The 21,831-nt window shown below is 37.5% G+C and overlaps 1 protein-coding gene across 1 annotated transcript; it reads left to right on the forward strand.

The window, feature by feature from the left end:
- Positions 1–17,924: 17,924 nt before the first annotated feature.
- LOC135074062 (uncharacterized) lies at positions 17,925–20,119 on the forward strand. Its single transcript, XM_063968366.1, has 8 exons — positions 17,925–18,342; positions 18,443–18,552; positions 18,912–19,146; positions 19,242–19,298; positions 19,396–19,452; positions 19,577–19,642; positions 19,724–19,801; positions 19,907–20,119. Exons 1-8 carry the CDS (start codon positions 18,166–18,168, stop codon positions 20,096–20,098), a joined length of 972 nt encoding a protein of 323 aa, XP_063824436.1. The 5' UTR covers positions 17,925–18,165; the 3' UTR covers positions 20,099–20,119.
- Positions 20,120–21,831: the final 1,712 nt, after the last annotated feature.

The following is a 21,831-nucleotide window of genomic DNA, read 5'->3' on the forward strand; positions in this document are numbered from 1 at the left end:
ATTAAATACCTACTTATGTTCAAATGTTCGTTCGTTCGTTTCAGCCGAAAGACGTCCACTGCTGGACAAAGGCCTCCCCCAAGGATTTCCACAAAGACCGGTCCTGCGCCGCTCGCATCCAGCCCAAGTTCCGTCCTGTAAAAGTATGTTTGAGGGATATTGTAACTAATTTTTATAAAATCGTGTGACGTAAATAAATTTTATATTTTAGAGCGATGATAACCGATACATTGAATGATAAGAATCGAGTGCCTTTTAAACCGGGGTACCCCTTACACATGATCTCATTAAATTATGACACGCTACGAATCCCGTGTTCTGAAAAGGAAAATTTGTGAAAATAATATTGATATTGTCATTAAGAAGCAACGGTGCTCAGTGGCGCAATGTGAACAGCAATCAAAATGAGTTCGTTAATTGCTTCGCGATGAGTTATTGAGGCCCGATCCGCGGCGTCGGTCAGGTATTGCCGTGTCATAGACAATGATGTTTTAGATGCGGCTGAGCAAGAAAATTGACTGAAGAATATTAATAAAGGCCGAAATATGAAGGATGTGGATAAGCACAATTGACTTTTCAGTCTGACAGCGCTGTGTTTTGAGTGCTTGGTTTATGGTGGTATTTTATTTTATGAGAGAGACATGAGATGATGATTTACAGACTCAAATACTTGAGTAACTTAAGAAAAAGTACAAAAAACAATATTTATAGTGCCTCGCGTTCGCACTTTCAGCCACCCTAAAAGCTGTCTGGCAAGGCGAAGAAACCATCAGAAGTGTCTGGCTGATGAGGAAACTTCATCAAATGATAGTTCAAATATTTTATGTAAATATCAGCTTTTATAGTATGACGTAAGTAGGACTACATTTTCATGAACTTTAAGGTGTCTGGTTAAGGGCTGCCACCATAGTAGGTGTCTGTCAATTAATGACGTCATTTCTAATAACATTTTGAAGGAAATATCAAAAAATCAGCCTTTATACTTTGACGTAATTAAGTTGGTATTTTACACACCTTTAGTACCGTCTGTCTGCCAAAGCCACCATGACCCAAACTTCATGTTTGGCCATGGTTCTTAGCTATGTTGGGAGCATGCGGTGACAAACTTTCAGCCTTTAAAAAAATAACGTAGGTCTGGCGTTCACTAGCTCTTAGTCTATTTTGTATGCTGTCATTTCAAATGTTATTGATGGACCCATCCTCGCTTTGTTATACCTACCACAAACACAAAACCAGCCTCTTACTCCTAATAATAAATCAGAAATAAAATTTCATTACTTTAAAAAACTATAAGAATCAGTTTCCTCTTCGAAAGCCACTACGTATCAAAAGTTGTGTTATCTCAAGCATGTCTTGTGTCACCTTCGGCACATGACAAAGTAAAAACCCTCAACCACTCTATCCCTTCCACGGTGCCATCGTCACCTGAGCCAAATCAGTTCTTCCGACAACCGGCGCGCAGAAATGCTATGCGCTGCCAGCAGCGCCAGCGCCGGCAAACTGGCACGCTGGCACGCTGGCACGCTAGCACCCTGGCATGCTGGCACACTCGCGTGCTATGCCGGGGCATACCTGCGCGAGTGGCTAAAGATCAAGTGCTAGTTTGGAGTTATTAAATTGTAATTAATTTTAGATGGTAGTCGATCACAAGATGCCTTTGAATAGATTGTTAATTTTATGATTCAGGGACATGCACACGATAAAACATTCGCTGAGAGATTGAAATTCACAAAATGGCAAATGCTTAATATAATATCAGTCGGCCGTTTGGTGTAGTGGTTCTAAAAGGGACTACTATGCCGAGAGGTCCCGGGTTCGATTCCCGGTTAAAATTCATCATTTCAATTTCTGTGACGGATCTGGGTGTTACTATGTATAAAATGTATGTACCTATTTAAAAAAGTATATCCGTTAAGCTTACTAGCACCATAACACAAGCATATTGATTGCTTACTTGGGGCTAGATAGCGCTGTGTGAAATTGTCCAAAAATATTTATAATATCAATGAAATTCAAGCTACATTTTTTATCAAAAAATTCTTCTGAGCAAAGATGCCTAAATTTTGGCATTACGTAGGTATTCAAAAGAGAGAGTTGCTTACAAATTATTTAGGTATACTCTACAAAATATGATATACTATAGAGTTTTCCACCCTTCAATCTATTTTCATTTTACGTTCACGAGCAAATTGCGAAGGTGCCGTAATAACAAAGTCGCCGCTAATGACAGGCTCACTGCCCAAATAAAGGGTTGATTCGAACTGATTGCGCCATCCCTCAGCATCAGCTTGTTTGGAGTATTTTGGGAAATTACAAAGTCTTAAAAGCAAAGTATAATTTGTTTCAACAAGTCAATCGCTGTCAACAAGCCACCTGCTTCCAAGAGGAAATCACATAGCATAAAACTTACACATAGGCACATCGTAAAAAAGCTTCCCTAAAATTAAACTACATGGTCTCTTAATTATTATTACTGACGGGATTGCTACCATATACCATGACGCTTGCAACATTGCCGAAATATCGGAAACTCAAAATTAAGGTACATGATAGCAATCCCGTCAGTAATAAATAATTATGTTAGTGACAATGAAAGTTTAAAACAATATACAGTCATGGTCTCTACTCATTCTTTATTCTATTGAATCTAAAATCGCCGCATCCGAGTTTAATGATCGGCTAACGAAGAGCAGTTACACTCACGAGGTGGGCATTAAACCAAACATTTGTTCTTTGACCTGTCTTATGCCATACGAAACACCTCTAAACATTTTGAATGAGAACCAAAACACCTCGGCAGTAAAACGGGCCTTCGCGATGTACTTAGCACAATATCAAACGAAACAATAAAGTACAGACATAATTGCCACTTGCAATTTCAAGGTTTGGTGCTGCTTGTCACACGCTGTAAAATAGTGGCAAAGATTAGTTGGGCGGTTATTGTAGAAATGACACTTCACACATCATTAGGAATGTTTTCTGGGTAAAAAGGCAAGAGTTTGAATTAGTCCGTCAGTTAACTTATAAAAAAACACTCGACACGTATTTTTCACCTTTACAAATAATGCAAATTTAAAGAGATAAAGCGCGACAAAGTTAAAAGAAAGGCCCGTGACGTCAAGGAGTGGTTGAAAGTGTAGCACTTTGTGACGTCACGCGGAACTTCAACGCATCATAAATTCGTAATTACCTACTTGTTTGATTGACAAATAAAAAAATACGTATCCTCTATTTTTTGATAATTTATTTGACCAAGTAGAGTTGTATCACGGTTAATTTAGCAAAATTACTTTTGAATTTAAACGGATATTAATAGAATGCTTGCATGTACGACTATTTACAATCAGACCATTGCAAGTCGAAAGGTAGGCCTTTGATCGCGTCTTATAAACAACAAACAAATACCGTAATAATCCTACTAACTAATCCGTTCAAAGTGCTTTACAACATCCTCTAAGGTTTAATAAATTCGTCCCCACTTTGTCAGAATTTGATCATCATTTACGAGCCAGGTTCGCCTGGAGTTTATTGGCTAATAATTCTGATATGATTACATGGACTGTCTGCGTCAATTAGAGTAATAATCTAGCCGTAAAAGATCAAAGAGCACGCGCCGCCGTGCGTTGCGCGGGCGCAGTTAAAGTATTAATGTGTCATTGTGGCGCACTAATGGATAAGTCTGCCTGGAAATATTGAGTTTGTAGTCCTGGGAAACATCTCACGGGTTTCCTCTTTTTACTTGTATAGTCAACCCTAAAGTCTTGAGTCATAGACGACAAATTTTAGACCACACTGGATTCAAAATACCTGAGGTTGATAATCAAATAAAATGAACCGTCACTTCTGATGTTTCTGGGGCTTTCAATAAATTAGGAAGTTTATTTACTAGATCGTGAAATTATATTCGGAAACAGTATTTTGTTGCCATAAATAATTTTCTCTCAACTTTCTGAGTGACTAATTGACTTCTATTAAGGAAGTAAATGTTTAAAAATGTTTACTACCGACATTATTGAGACGTTGGGATCAAAGTGGCCGGCGGGCGTGCTGCTAGTTTATGAATCAATATCTTAAGATGTGGCCGGATATTGTGACAAGAGCTGTACTCTATTAAACTATGTTAATATCTTTTCAGTGTAGGTATAATGAATGGGACAAAAAATCTATAAATTTTTTGTCCCATTCATTACATATTTTTTGTGTGCAAGCTTAATAGTTTTTGAGGTACCTAGCCTGTATTTTTACAGGAGTGAATAATTAGTGTTTGTTCTCTGTGTAATCTTTACGAAAATTGTATAAAAAATGTGAAGGACAACAAACAAAAAGGTATATCACCTTTCGTACCTAAAAATACATCTCCAAAAAATTCTCCTGATAATGACCGAGGTGTGGAGCAGTCAGGGCCGGAAATACGTCGCCCTGGGCGGCCACTTCCGCGGGATAAGTGGCTCCCTCTGACCCAATTTCCGGTCTAAGCATTACGTAGATCGCGCTATGATAATTTCAGATCGGTTCGTAGTTCGGTTGTTTTGAGATAGGTGTGATCGATTGTGATTTAGTGACGGTGAGATTGTGTTCTGATGACGGCGCGTGCTGTTTTGCAACAATAATGTTATTTAAATGAAATAAAGAAACGTAAATAAAAAAAATACACGAATTGTCACAAATTATATCAATACTGAAATCAAACCTAAACTTATAAATGCACAGCTATGGGCTTATACGCACCTTTTTAAGGCTCCTGATATGATGACTTGTGAATTTATTTTTGACGTTTAATAAACGTATTTCAGTAGAATATCTTATTAATTAAATACCTATACTCATCATAAAAAAGTAACACAGTACATTATAAACTTATAATAGTAGTTTAGTGTAAGATTTAACCAACATGTTTAAAATATTATGACCTGCCAAAATTCCCGTTTCTGAATTCCACAAGGCGAACTACATTGCAACAGACAAGTAACCTGGGTGGGCCACCGGTAGCCGTAAGTGGCGGCACACGGAAGCGTGAGCTTTACGAGCGCCGTAGTTGATTGTAAATTGTAAAGCTTTATTGGATATTGTAAACTACCCGCCGGCAGTCGGCTGGAAAACTGCGGCAATTGGCCGAACTTGAAAGGGAGTAAAGATGTAAGTGTAAAGTTTAATAGGCGCTTTCGACAAAGTATGATGTTGTGTGCAATGTTGACGCATGTTTACTTGTCTTTCGGTTATAAAACGGCGAGCTACACGTCAATATAAATACCGAAACCGAAATTATAAGCTAGGTTACAACTCTGTGTACAACCCAACCCAGACATTGCTCGAGAAGATAGCTGGTAATGACTATATTATGAAATTGAAAATATGTACCATATTTTACGCTTATTTGGTATTTAGGTTACAAATTTTGTTAAGGGAGAGTGACTCCTTCTGGCATAGGTGCCATTGCACTTACAAGAAAGAGTCCACCTCAAGTTCTGTTTATTTTATTTGTTACGAAATAAACAATTTCATTTTCATTCAAATGAGACATTTCGTATGCAACTTATTCGCGACATCATTATAGAGCTACCCCATAAACAAGAAACCGCAGCCACCGTACACGACGAGATTAAATCCGACACGCGGAGTAAATAAAAACCTAATTTAAATGCCATTAAAACTAGACGCTCCCAAGATTTAGGACCTATGCTCTTCTCCGAATAAAACCGCGGAATTTTAAAGAACTAAAAAGCTTCACCCTTATTGTGTTCAGCCAAAGTTTAGTTTGGAATGAAATGCACCAGCGCGACGTGTAAGACGCGTTAAAAACAAAGTATAAGGGCTCATTACTTCCCAAGGTGCCTCCCAAGGGTAGAATTTTAAGTGGTAGAGATTTATTCCGGTTGATTTTGACTTCCGTTGGATTTGTTAGGCGGGGCTTAGAGGAAAGGGAATTTGCAATGATGAGATCTAAAATTAAATGTCAACTGTCAAGTGGAAGACAAATATGTGGTTTTAAAGGTTTTGCTTTGGTATAAATAAAGATAAATTGAATGAGTCATCATGATTCACGAGCAACTCAAAAATTGACGATTGCTGAACAGTTGTTGTCAGCCTACTCCTAATACAAGCATTATGTTTGCTTATGCTTAGTTGGGGGATTTTTTTTATAAAATAATGAATTATCATATTTATTGAGCGATATTTTTAAGTAGTTACGTTTAGTTCAACAAGTGTAGGTACATTTACGAGTCACAACTCAATCTTAAACCCAAACCAATTTCCTACTAGCTCATTTGCGGACACTAAAAGCATTCGCTGCCGGTCTCCTTGTCCTTTTTAGCGGCCCGAAGTATCCTCTTCCAATCAGAAACAACTCGTTAATTCCAGCAGTTAGTGCTGGAGTGACGTGACAGTTACAGGAAGGGCTGTAACTTACCTGTTTTATACGCCTGAGGGGCGTTAACGTCAGTGAGTGAATGAGAGGGGCACGTGGCCGGATCATCATCAGCGTAAAATGGATAAAATATCGGCGGCGACGCGACGGCACTTATTTTCGGAGGTGTATTAGAGAGGTGGACGGACAGAGGTGATACACCTCTGATTCAATAGAATAGATAATGAGGTGTAGATACGACGAGAACTGTGTTTTTACCTACTTTCTAACTGATTTTTTATCGCAGAAGCATTTTTCTGCTATCGGAAGCTTCTATTCCTAAAACTAATAAAAATAAAATTTTGTGATACCGTATTTACTTAAAACCCCCAAGTTTAACTATGGCTAGGCTGTACACTACAGGAATATAACTAGCTCCTTTCCCAAAGGAACCCGCAATCAATAGCACCGCCTTTATAACGTCTGCAGTATCAGAAGAGTACCTGATGAAATCCGATAAATATCCCTGTTTTACATAAGATAAGACACGTCACACAAATGCATGATGAAAATGAAAACACAAAAACCTGTCTGTAAACATAATCTTTGCCGCCCACGGATTCCGTTTCAACCGGAAGCGTAGCGTTTCAAAGCATTCTTGTTACCTGTGCGCTAAACATACGCGCGGAAGCGATCGGCCACGCCCTGCCGCTCGCTTTGAAGCTCGGAGGTGCGCCGGAGTCGTGAAGCTCGTAATTGGTCACCTGGTTTGGTTAGACCTATTTTGGGATTTGGTAATTATTTTAAAACTTGAGTGGGACTTGGAAGTTACTTTGAGGTTTTCCATGTTCCAAACGGCGAAACTAAATACTAACTTACAATGTTAACCATCCTTAATTATGGTTGTGTTGTTACTTCGATTTGATTCGAATTTAATTAGGGGCTGTAATTGGGGAAGCTCCTATCAGTTGCAAGTTCGAATCGAACTGCGACACCTTGCTATTATATTGTGCACGAGAAGCTACTTATCCCCGTGGTTATGAGTGCCTAGATAGTGGTGTAAAAGTTCGAAAAAGTTATTGAAATCAACTGGACAGCATAGGGTAAATATTAGCTGAACTGTAGTGAAATGGTAATAGATCTCTTTGCTGATTTGCTCTCTTTGTTCATTGAAAAATCGATCCCGAACAGCCGTTCGTCACAAAATTTCAAATACTAGTTTTCAACAAACCGCCCGCTGAGTTTCACCAAAGCTTGTTCAATCCAACACACTGATACCGGGAAACCTGTAATAGTATACTGGTTCCGGAACGAACATCATCGTGCCGTCACGCCGCGTGACAGACAGACAAGACGCGCGAAAATGTACACTAATGCAACATTAGCACCACACGTTGGCAACGACAGCAGAACCGTCGGTTTCATATCCATCGACGCTTCTACACCAACCTACGACTTGTCACTTCGCGTTGAGAAAGCAATGCGAAGAAAAATGTAACAAGATGTCGCAATATTATTGATGGCGCAGTAGAGTTTGGCTCAAGGAATGACAGGTGGACATTTGCTATTAGAATTTGTGTTAAAAGAGACATATGAGCTAGAATGAATGTTGTGTAATTAGGGTTCAGGTGTGAAATATTACGTTACAGCAAATTTACTTAGATTTACGTATCATTCAAAACTGTACATTAATTCTCTTTTTGCATAACGTTTAACGTCAGAAGTCAGAATCCAGAAATATATATCCGCTCTTCAAATGACCGGTAGTTAATTTTATTCTGCAAATTCTAAACTTAGAACTCTACACTAAGCTGGATCAAATATTATTAACTGTAACACAGATTATCCAAAGATCTGCGAAAGTAAGTTCTTATTAGTAACATTCTGAGCAGCAAGCAAGCAAGAACTCTACCCGTGCAAATTGATGTAAGTTTTTTTAGTAAAATTCCTTTCAAAACAAACTATTAAACAACAGATGTTCATCCTTTGCTTGTCAAAAGGAAACACAAATTCTGATTATCCTTTTCTAGATTTACATCAGACATCAAAGCCAATAATTCTCGCAAGACATCTACACGGGTGAACGTGACAATAACACAATTATCACTCCCCGTATTCCGCCTTTGTCACTTATGTCATTCGAAGGCATAAATCATCTCGTAACGACCATAAAGAAATCCTAAATTATCCCGAAGGAGAGTTGCCGCGACAAAGAGCTTTCGCACCTAACTCGGCAACTGTTCAAAATACCCGGTGATTCAGATGGGGGACGCAGAACAGACGTACAAGGTTAAAACAGGGCTGCCTGAAGCGTTACCACCTCAATCTTGTTTGCTATGGCACTTTAAATATAGGTTACAGAAAAAGCTCTTGGTTCTGCCATTATTTGGACTCTATCCACCTGTCCTACGAATACAATGTACCTACATGGAGGATCTAAATTTTAGGAAACACATAATTATACTCGTTTATAGAGAAGCAAGAGCTTAACATCAAGCATATCCCTTTAAAATATACTGAACAATATCTGCTCATCTTTGAAACTTGTGACTCTTGTCAAATTATTATGATCCTACGTTGAATTCTGCAGCATTATTACTATTGAACTAATCGTAGATTATTACTTCCTTCTTTTAAGATGATAGGTACTAAACAAATTACCTGCACTGCAGGTATAATATTTATTTCCCTCTTGGCCAGCCCTATCGCACCTGCCATCAGAAATAATCACAAAGAGCAGCACAAAGAAATAACTCACCGTATCAACGTTACTGGCCGCTTAGTCACGCGGATAACTCAGGTCTTACAATGTTCTTGTATGGGGACGAATACGGTGCTACTTTGTGAATGTAAAAATGAACTAAAAACTGTATTTTGAGATATCGAAATAAGGTAATTAGTGGTCCACCTAGATAAAGATAAAGCTCGCTTCCACCTTCGGCCTGATCATTACTTTCCATCAGGCGAGATGCAGACTAGGCAGCTTCCTTTTTGTGGATAAAAAAGAGTAGTACAACTTACAGTTGATACCTACTTCTTTTTACAGAAATAGAGTTAACTTAGATTTTGACGCAGATTCCGATATTAAAATTTATTAGCGAATTGAGTCGCGAATTCAGATTCCGATAATAGTAATAACTCGACTTTGAATTATTGCCCTTTTTCTAGCAATACGCTTATCATTAAAGACCGTATTACAGTGATCTATGGTATTTTCTATAGAAATTTCCAGTGTATCCAGTAATCCTTTTTCCCTACGAATAAAATAATTTGATGCGGAAAACAGTTCGAGCAGGTACTTGTGTGAACGCGTGCGGTACCGTGCAAGAGCTGGAAGTGCGTACGACCGTTCCTGGAACCGAAGTATTCGTTCCACTTACCGTCTCATTGACTACGGTCTACGGTTATAGGTTCGAAATTCAATTCTCCAATTGGTTTCGTTGGAATAGTTCTGTTGTAGTACGAGCGACCGGTATTTGATTTCAACTACTGTTAGATTTGGAAACCAAGACGGTTTTGTGAGTCTTGAGTCAGACAACAGCATATTGGAGTATGCATTTTTGTTGCAAAATACCTATCACCTGATTTCGCAGTTATTAGCTTAATTTTCACACACAATAGACCCATTCTGCCATGTAGAGTTAGACTTTAGTAAGACTTAAAGGTTTAAACCGGTCAAAAAGTTTTATATTTCCTCACTAATGCAGTAGGAACATCAACTATGCTCGTATCAATCCAGATGCGCGAACAGTGGCCCATTCATACGAGTTGCGCAATCGCACACTATGTAGTGTTAATATTCGCTTCATAGAACTATTAGTGACATTTTAAGGCGTCCGAAAGTTGTAAATTACTGTTTACACGCGCAGGAGTGGTGCAGGATACATTAAATGGATGTAGGACGCTGAAATCACAATGAAGTAACACTGTAAATACTGCTGTTGCGTGCAAGTGGAAGGGTATTTCCTCGATCATGTTTTAGATTCCTTTCTTCAAACCTGTGAAGGTAATGAAACTTCAAACTTATTCAGTTAGAGGGCCGTGATTGAAATATGGGCAAAAGTTCTCACAAATCAAAATCCTGATGGGACAAAGAAACGCAAATTAAAATTTAGTAAATTTTCTGCAACAATGCTGCTGGTGTGCTGTACAAACAACTACAACAGTGACAACCCCACACTTGCTGTAAAAAAATACACTAATCTTTGCCATATGCACTGACTTATAATAGCCATGAGCAGATTGATCATGGACGAAAATGGACTACTAATGGTTTAGCACTACAAAAATTACCAACTGACATGTAAACATTAATTGAAAATAAATATTTGTATCTAAATCATCAAGTCTCGCGTTGCTACATAAATCGATATGTTTACACTATCGCCAACAAGGGAAGTACTGTGCCGATCAATCGTTGGCGAATCAAAGCGGTCGTGTGCGCGTACGCATCGCGCCGGATCGTTAATCGATTGTAAACTTGGACCACCCGAGAGATACTTGAATTTTGTGTTCAGGGCGATGCGGAAATTATTAATTATAGGCCATTCCTGCAATACCTATTACGTAACACCGGATTTATAAAATTTTAAAAGTAGCATCTCTTAAGCGGCAGCAAGGTTCTGGAATGGAGGCCACGTACCGGAAAACGCAGCGTGGGACGTCCACCCACAAGGTGGACCGACGACCTGATAAAGGTAGCAGGAAGGCGCTGGATGCAGGCCGCTACCAACCGTGCGATGTGGAAGTCATTGGGGGAGGCCTATGTTCAGCAGTGGACGTCCTGTGGCTGAAATGATGATGATGATCTCTTAAATAGAACCTATTGCTTGCAATAATTAATTTTAAACTTTCGTGTTGCATAATTGAATTAATTTAAACGTATCGCGTTAAAACCTGTTTAAATTAATTCAACCTACTGCCTTTCTTCAGTACCTACTTACTTTTAAAGGAACTTCTTTTCCTTGTATCGGGTGGGATTGACTTCATAGCTCTGATAACCGAATTTCACTGACTTCAGACGCCTTTCGCGACTCATAAGTAAGGAATTATAGCTTTTTGGTTAATCTGGTTGTTTATTATGTGTCCTAGGAATCAAATTAGCTGAGTAAAAAAAGTTCATTCTGTAACTATTGCAATACCGAGACATTAATTAGGCTGAGTTGCACCATCTTAATTTAACTTTAACAAACGTCAAAAATATGTCAAACTCCATATAAAAAACACCGGATATCATCGTTATAGTCACGGTCAAAGTTAGGTAGTGCAACTCGGCCTAAGACTTGTCTTCACGATTCTGTTCTGTTAAGTAATCAGAAATCAACCTAAAAATATTTTCCTGTATTTTCTCAAGAGAGCCAAATAAACAGTGACGACAAACTACCAATATCGAAGGTAAACAATCCCTTACCTATCTCAAGCCAAAGGTACTCGTATAAACGTACGTGCAAATCACCATCCCATACACCAGTAATGTGTTTGTGTAACCTACACGCTCGTAAAGCGGGATTGGCTGTACCATCTTAGTTTTATGAACGTAAACACAACCGTGTTGACTGTACCTCGTGAAATGGACAAGGTTGGTATTGCAGATAGAAATGTAAATAGAATGATCATGACGAATTATTATTCTATTGATATAAATAAATTAATCTAAGTAAAAAAAATATTTAGATTTTATGTATGCGCAAATCAATGCCACCTAACACTTTTTGTAGTAGAATAGAAACAAAAATCTTTTTATTTCACAGAAGGATAATATACAAGCAAGCAAGACATACTCGTAGGTCCTACATAGGTACGGAATAGCAAATAATGCAATACAATTACAATCTACTACAATTTTTGTTTCTATGTACCTAAATAAATTAATAAATAAGTACACTCGCCGTTTTTCCTACATTTTGGGGAAAAATAACATTTGGCTAGAGATCGTATCATGAACTGATATGCAATTTTACCAAAACCACGCCATTTTCACGATGCATGCTGAATTTATTTTCTCAATTTTATAATTAAGGACAAATGCGTTAAAAAAGTTAACAATTTAAAAATGAATAAGAATTTATGTAATTGAAAAGTTATTTTATATATTTATTTATTTTCTTTATTAGGAAAACATACAGTTATTTGCGACTACAGACGACCTACAGTAAACAAAGAACTTATTATTACAATGTGAGAGATTTTTTTCAATAAGCAAAGCAAAGGAAACAGCATCGGGAGTATTTTCCAATAAGAACCGTGGGAAAATGATGCAGCGAGTAATATTAAATCGGGCATTGTGTAAAACGCCGAGGGAACTTGGGTCGAGGTAATTTACGTGTTTGATCGTAGAAGAAAAGTCTGTAATTCAAATTCGGTTACAAGGTAAAAAAACTTTTTAATAACTTTCTATCTAACACTTAAATGTGTGTGTTGCATTGAAACTGTTTGTAATCGCTGCTTTTTGCTGAAACTAACCATCTGAAAAATACATTTTAAAGTCGTCTTCAACAGGACCTAATATGTAAACGTAATCTACTAAAATGATTTAATCTAGGTACTTCCAAACTTTACAAAGGTCGTAAGTAAGAGATCAAAACCATGGATATGAAAACATACACATTTTAAATACTAGGTATTATATAATTAAAAAAAAACTATAAACTTGAAAACTTATTTAGATCAGTCAATATCGCAAATTCCCGATTCCTTTCCATGACAGCAACGGAAACGAGGACAGTCTGTTGTTTAGCGTTATTAAAATATCTGCTGCCTGCAACGGAACACAGCTTCTTTAAATTAGTCCGGCTCTGCTTATGAAATATTTTTACAAGGTGACCCTGTATTGTCATGTTGATAGCGAAAATATTAGCATTGTTATGTTCGCACCATGTTACTTTGAATTAAGATATTGTAAATTGGTATATGGTTTTTGCTCTATTTCCATAGGAAAGGGAGTGATATAGTTACAAGAAGCAGTTTTTCTTTTATTTATTGCCACACCATCAACTGTAAAAAATTACAGTCAGAAACCTTTATTATACAGTAACCAATGATATCCTCCATTTGTCTCTGGTAAATTAAACAGTCGCCCGACAAGCGAAAGGCCGTGGGTTCGATTCCCATTCCTTAGGCAGTTCGATTTTTTCAAGTTATTTATTTATAGTTTGAAAAGCGACTCTAATTCCTAAGAAATTTTAATGACGATTAGACATTCGTGCTCCTGGATACTAGATGACCTGATGATGATAATGATGAACAGACGACAGGTGAATCAACCTTGACTTGTCAATTCAGACATTGGCAGACAGAGCTGTCGTTAGAGCTGCGCGTGCGCCGACGTTTGGCTAACAGTTCATTAGCGCTAGACTGTAATGATTTATTTAATGACTTTGTAATAAAATCCGTTATTGTCCTATACGTCAAATTCATCATGATCTGGATGATTGAAACAGCCGTTTAAAAGCTTAATAAGCTTAAAGTCGTGGTTGATTGATGATAAATATTGTCCCAACTGACACAAATTATAGCTTGGATTACAGTGAGAAATCAATAGTATTATTAAGAGATATTTTGCGAAAATTAATGAGTACAATCATGTACAATGGGCTACCCATTTCCATTTTTTCTCTCGCTCTCATGAAAAATGGTGATTCTTTGCGATAGAACGAGACGACATGAGTGGAAATGGGTAGCTGGAACTGTGGCCGATAATACGTGAAATTCTTACGAAAAAAATTTGGATATTCAAACTATTCAATGTCCATAACTAAGGAGGTACCTACTATACTAATCTTTAATGCCTTGTCCAAACCCATGTATCTTTCGAAGCACATAATTAATCTTACAGGCCACTTAGAACTATCTGTAGGGAACAATCAGACCCATTAAAGTTAAAATTTAATTGCAGTTACTTAGTTTTAGAAATAAATTGTCTGTGTCTGCAAAAACACAACAAAATAAAAAGAAAACGAATGGTGCTTAATGGCTCTAAGATAAAATGGATATTCCATGGTTGTATCCGCAGCGCGGGACGTCCACCCACAAGGTGGACCGACGACATCATAAAGGTAGCAAGAAGGCGCTGGACGCAGGCCGCTACCAACCGGGCAACATAGAAAGCATTGGGGGAGGCCTATGTTCAGCAGTGGACGTCCTATGGCTGAGAAGATGATGATGATGGTTGTATCTGTAGTTGTTATACCTAATGAGCAAAAGTCATAAAAGTAATTTTATGACTGCAAATATGACTTTAAAAAAGCGCTTTTACACACACCAACACCTGTATTACTTTCACCCTGCTTAGGGACAATAAACGTGCCAATGCTGAGAAGAATCAGCGCAAGAAACTTACCACTAGTAAAACAAAATGAATTTGTCTTTTGCGCATCATAGCACTATCGTTCAAAGGTCCCATTGAAGCCTAACATCGGGTGTAGAGACCATAGCAATGAGTTACGCCGATTACAACGTTTATGAGAGAAATAGTCGGGCGCACGTGTGCGGGCATATTGATTCCGAATTATAAGCAAATAGCGGCCGCCTGGCAGCGCGCCAGTCAACGTGCCAAGCTGTCAGGTGACCATGAGTTGAGCTAGTATTTTCTGATAAAACTAAAAGAATAATCAATCTTCAAAATTCAGCAAAAGAAACCATTTTAAGCCACAAGACTTGCGCTACATAGAACAGTCTTTGAATTCTGTTAGCTCCAGAAAAAAAATCAAAATCATGGGTTTTTTTAAGGGACAGAGGTTAATTACAGGGAGCTTTTGAATGCTACTGAATACTGGACTGGCATTATATCTACTCTTCAAATCAAATCAAAATAGTTTATTGCAATTGTAGGTTATGAGAGACTCTCACTCACGTTTGAGTAGTTTGCCTTTGAAAAATCAAAAATTTTGAGTTTCTTTTGAAGATAATTTCTATTCTAAACATTTCCTGATATTATAGTGACGGTTTTTGCTCTACCAATTTTTAAATGCACACACATGTGCTGAAAGAAACGTAAAACGTATCTATAACAGACTAGTCGTGTAAGAATGTATTACGTTACAAGATTTCAGGGACTACCTCTGATATGCTGAAGTTGGGTACAAATAAAATTGAACCAGATGTTAATAAAGTTTTGCAAATAAAATAAAGGAACCAAAAAATATTTAACTATTTAAGATGTGTGGTCACCCTACTGAAACGTAAAATGGTACAGTTTGGCTATCGGTCGTAATTCACAGGTAATGTTGTTTACGGTGTTGTATTAGCCGCCTTTACGGCCACTTTGAGCCCTCTGGTGGCCGGTGTCGTCTTAATTCATTAATACTGTTGATCACTCATTAAGAAAACATTGTATTGATTCCGGGTGAAGCTCGCTTCTGGTCATCATTTTCCATCAGGTGAGGTCACCAAGAGCTTCCTCGTTGAACATTTGAAAAAATCATTTTCGCATTGGTATTGAAATCTATATAATACTATGTACTACGTTTAATCAGCTGAACAGACTTTGAGTTATTTAGGTATCGAGATTAATTACGCTATCTTTGGCTATGTACAAAAATTGTAGTTTGGTTGTTCAGTTCAATTCTTTCTTTAACCGACTACAATTTTCAGTAATAAAAAAAATGTCTTATTTCGGTATTTTATTATTTCACTTCTATTGATTCATGTTATAGATAAAATAATAAAATATTTCTTAGACTGTATAGTATTCATAAATCATTTGAATATTAATAAGTAATATGTTTTATCAGCGTCTAAATTTGAATTGGTTACGTTAAGGTATTGTTATTTCGAATTTAACAGTCACGCAATTCAAATATAAAATAAATTGGTATTTTATAGGAAATCATAAAATATAATAAAACATTCCTTAACAATACCGTTGGTGGTACTTACCAAGTAAGAGAATGCTATGCTTACAATATTTATATTTTGTGTATTACTACAATTTTATTTCAAATAATCTGTACCTAATTAATTAGGTACCTACTTAACTATCGCTACAACACTTGGAGCAATTTATTAGTATAAACCTACTAGTACTTACTTATTTTTGCATGCTAGGTTATTCGATATTATAATTTTGAATCATTTATGTACTTTACTCGTAAATAGTTTTCAGATTGGAGCTCATTTGAAATACGCGATTGTCGGTAAAACTATAGATGACCGACTATTCTTATTTTCTACAAAGTAAAAGAACTAGATTCTCCTAGTTATAACTCCAATAAATCCAAATCTCTATCCATTAGATCACCGTAAACTATACGCGGCGGTTGCGCACTCAAACAACGAAAAAGAAATGTCCGCACGCCGCGGGTTTATTCCTGGCCGCGCACCTGTCACGCCGGCGATTATACGGACATCGGTTAGCCCAGTAACACGGTCCGGGTTACTTTTATAATCCGGTTCAACAAAAACTAATAAAATACTAATACAAAGAATCACTCGCTATGAATAACTCTACTTTTTAACTTATTTGGGTTTGACCGAGTGTAATCCCATAAGTACCTAATTAAGTAAATATTTTCGTACTCGTACATAACTGTCCACCATATTATTTTTAAAATGATACGGTAAAGGGTATTTTTTTAGTAAGAATTGTTATTTTATACTTACGCTGTAATAGTGGTAATATTAGTCATTTGTATTTACAAATTACTAATATTCCCGTAATCCCTCGTGGTAAGCTAAATATACCTACTTGTATTCCAAGTAGATTAGATACGTCAACGTGAAATTGTGAACTCTGTCAGTTTATAATATAACGCGTTAGATTGTAAACTAACTAGTTACCTAGTCCTTTTTTTTTTGCGTCAGGAAAATGTATTGAAATGCATACCCACCGGTCCGGGGGTTCCGGTGGGTTATGTGGGGCTCTCCCTGCCATAAGGGCAGGGCCTACCCACTAAAAACCTGACGGGTCCCTCGGGTGGCGCTTAGTGGAGTAGCACGTAAGGCGCCGTTAAGTCGTTCACGTGCGTACCCCCACGCTTTGGCCGCAGCCTCACTCAAACTGTCGCCCTTAGAAGGGCAACTCTCTCCGAAGCGCGCGGGGACTCCGCGCGCACTTCGGGCCTCAATGTTAGGAGGCAGACGCCCCCGCGTCTACCTCCATGAGGCTCGCCGTCGTGCCGGCTCGCTGCGCCGGCTTCGGCTTTTGCGCCGGCTGAGGGCAATCTTTTGCCCCCAGCATGTGCTCCACGGCCTTACCAGCCGCTGCACACAACAAGCAGCGGGGAACCTGGGCCGGGCACACCTTGGCCTTATGGCCCTCTTCACCGCAGCGGAAACAGAGTCCACTGCGGTCAATGCCAGCGGCGCACTTAAAGGCCGTGTGGCCAGTGCCCCAACAGGCGACACACCTTGACGGCCTCGGTTTCAACAGCGTTACCTGTACCGAGGCCCATCCGATTAGTTAGTCCTAACCTAACCTAACCTAACGGTCAGATTGTAATTTAACTACGTCAGATTATAATCTGACGGAATTCTCAATTTTACGGTGACATATACAACGTAATGATTGAGCTGAAAAATATAGTAGAGCTGAGGGATCTCGGTCTATAACCAAATTACGATTGCAATTTTATAACAGTCTTATTCATAAAAATCCTCTAAAATAGGTTTAAAACACTCATTAGTTAAAATGCTCATTAGTGCTAATAAACCTTTTATAAAATTCTCTATTCATAAACGTTCAATATACCCATTTTAACTATCTTCTCACTAAAAGACATTTTAGCGTTGTTATGTTGTCGTTCTGATGAATCCATAGATAAAAATGCCAAAACCAATGGTCCACGGCCCAAAAAAAAAAGTTTTACGTCACTTATGACATAATGACAATGACATTTGTTTGTTTATCATCATTATTGCTTGTGTTGTGTTTCGTGCAGCAGAGGTGCTTCGTGGTATTTTTGCAGAGAAAATTGTATTGCCTAATAGAAATAAACATGGAAAACGAAAAAAATAAAAAGAAGAGACAAAGAAGCGAAAATTGGCTGGAGGAAGATAAGGTTAGTTCAACAGTTTTTGCAAAGATACAAGAGTGCTGGTTAATTTTATCACTATCATCATTTTAGTTGATAAACTGATGCCCAATAATTATTTCCGTAGAATATATTGATGGATTTAGTGAGGGAGCGTGTATCCATCATCGAAAATAAAAACACGGATACTAATACAAATTCAAAAAAACTGGCAGCGTGGGCAGATTTGTTAACCAGGTATGTGGTCTACTTACTTTCATTAAATTCAGATAAATATTAAACTAATTAGTAAAGTAATTAGTGTGTAAAAAGACCCGTTTTTCAACCATCTTTTTAAATATATTGTCTCAATTGCTACGTGATTATACGCTAATGTGGGCTATTAGATGTAGCATGCATTTGTGTGTAGCGTCACTCAAATTTGCTTGGGAGGCACATGTTGAATATGGTTATGGTTAAAGACACTTTATTTCTCATAAGGATACAAATTTGATTCACTTACTGAGAAACTAACATTTTTATAAGCGATTTTAATACATTATTATAAGCGGAATATAGAACTGTTATTGTTAATTTTTATTGTTCTTTACTTCCAGTTTCAATAGTATGTGCACAGGTGGCGTGCGCTCCCTTCCACAATTAAAATCTCAATGGAGCATTATAAAAATGACCAAGAAGAAAGCGAAATCAGAGGAAAGGAAGAAACTTCTCCAGACTGGTGGCGGTCCACCCCCACCAACAAACCCGGCAAATGCAGATGATATATGTTCATGGCTCCCTAACGAGTTTGTCATTGACATAAATGAATTTGATTCTGATTGCATAAATCAGGTAGGTACATATTATTGATGTTAAATATGGTTCTGTAACAGACCTCGCAAATATATTTCACAGTAACATAACAACAAACTTCTTCCCCTTTTCAGATCAATGTTGGAAAGACGTTGGATAAAAAGGACAATGTAGAAGAGATAAAGAAAAAGGTGAGCTTTATTAGTTTCAATACAGTATTTATTCATATTTTATATAATTTGTCTCACCTATAAGAGTGGTCAAATAAACGTTTATATCATTTTTCAGGACATAATTGCTTCTCATAGTATAATACATAAAATACCGGATGAGATCTCAGATATTGTAAGTATCATGTACAACAACAATTTATTATCTTTTTAATAATTGTTTCTTTGCCTGGCCCCTTCCCATTTTATTTGTGTCCAGCCCTCCATATCGTGTGTCTCATAATTGTTTATTATTTTAGGGCCCAGAGAGTGAAGTGATAGATGTGGCTCAAGAACCACTTCATGAGATACAAAATACACCCAAGGTAAGGCAAATAAAGGTAGAAATGACACAATCAATTTAAAGTTGTTTATTCATTAAATTATAACAGCCTTCATTGTTTCAGTTTATATCCATTGGTTCGCCAAAAATAAAAGCAACGCCTTCTAGGATGAAATCTAATAAACAAGAAAAGGTGAACAAGGTATGAGTATATCCATAAAACTAGAGTATTTATTAAAAAATTGTGTTTTTATAATATGTTAAGATTACTAGCGCAATTACTATCTTCATAACTACTTTATTTCAGGTGTCAACAGCAGCAGCAACTGTAGTTGCGGTAGATACTGAATGCAGGAAGCAACTGCATGAAGTCGTATTGGCAAACGAACAAAGAAAAACCCGAAACTTGGACTTGGAAGAATCTTTATTACAGCTGAAAATGGAATATTATAGAAAAAAAATTAAGTTGCTTGAAAATAAAGAAGACAGTAAAGAATAAATAAAAACTTTAACTAGATAAGATACCTACTTATTATTTATCTAAAATGCCTATCAATAAATGCTCGTAAGATAGCACTGTTTGGGCCTCTTCCTCTGTCCTCGTTAACTCGTGGTTCAGCAACAGCATCCTGTATCTCAATAATTTCGTTGCCTTGATCTGGTACCAAGTCCTCATTTCCTATTGCAATATTGTGCAATACTGCAAGTGCGACAATGGTTGGTTTTACATTGTGCATATGCACTGTTAAACCATTTAATAAACATTGAAACCGCTGTTTCCATACACCAAAGCAACGTTCAACACAGTTGCGAGTGGCAATCTGGGCTTGATTGTATCTTTGTTCCTGTTCATTTTGAGGCCTTAATATGGGTGTAAAAAGATATGATTCTAGTCGATACCCAGAATCCCCCAAAAGTCTTCCTCTGAACTCGCCTCGTTCAAAGCGTTCTTTAAGAGTGGACTCATTAAATATTCTGGAATCATGAGTGCTGCCTCGCCACCTTGCAACAATGTCCATTATTTTTAGTTCGGCATCACAAGTTACTTGTACGTTCATTGAGTAATATCCTTTTCTGTTTATATAATATTGAGCTGCGTCACCACCATATTTCTTTATTTTTATATGGGTGCAATCAATACACCCCAGGACAGAAGGAAATCGCCGTATATTGTAAAATTCCCTCATTACTTTTTCTTGTTCTGCCAGTGACTCTGGCATTTTTATATAGGTTCCAGAGTGGCGCGCTACCGCGCGGGCTACTCTGGCACAAATGCGACTTACAGTTGGTTGAGATAACCCATGGATTTCTCCCCCATCATCTTGAACCTAAAATGTTACAAAGAAATTTAAAAACGTCTTTATGTAGGTGTATTAAAATGCGGCATAATTATATTAAATACTTGTAAGTAGAGTACTTACTTCACGACGACCCCAACATCTTATAGCGGTTAACACCTGTAACTCAGGTGAAGTTCCACAACCTCGTGAGTCCAACTGCAAGTCTTGCCTGACGAGATCAATTATAAAATTCATGGTATTTTTGTTGAAACGGTATCGCCGTTTAAACTCTACATCTGGCAAAGAAAACGGATCACATCTCTCCTGGTAAATCTTTTGACGACGTGGAGCATTTTCTGCTCCTTCAATGCGTTCAATAGCTTCTAATGTTTCCAGAGTTTGCAGAGTTAGCAGAGCTTCCATAGCTAACAAAAAGTACGATATCACCGATCAATTTTATAAACCTTGCAAATAGCCACACAAAAGAGGACGACAACTGTTACAAACCTCAAGTCAAAACGGTTCGGACTCACTCATCTGTTCAGACCGGACGCAAAAAAAATCAGCTGTTGCACATTTTGTCGGCCATATTTCTCTTTATTAGAGGTTTAAAGTAGGGTCGACCCTGTTATAAGTTATGAAGCGGGTATTGAATACTTACAAAGCTTTTTAGCGGTATATGACGTTTATGAATAATACTTTTCGGGATTTTTACTATAACAAGCTAATAAACCTATTTTAACTTTTTATGAATAAGACCGTAAATCTTTAGCAAACTATTACGTTTCCATATTGGTGTAAGTACTGTGTAACCTACAACTGAACCCATAACCCACAGTACATCCTCTATCAAAACACCCTAATTCTCCACGCCAGTAAAACGTAGAGTTGCTCTAATAACAAACAATAAAAATACTCACAATAACCAATGAACATTCTTTCGAGTGATTGT

The sequence above is a fragment of the Ostrinia nubilalis genome, chromosome 8, assembly GCF_963855985.1.
Source record: "Ostrinia nubilalis chromosome 8, ilOstNubi1.1, whole genome shotgun sequence".
Taxonomy (NCBI): domain Eukaryota; kingdom Metazoa; phylum Arthropoda; class Insecta; order Lepidoptera; family Crambidae; genus Ostrinia; species Ostrinia nubilalis.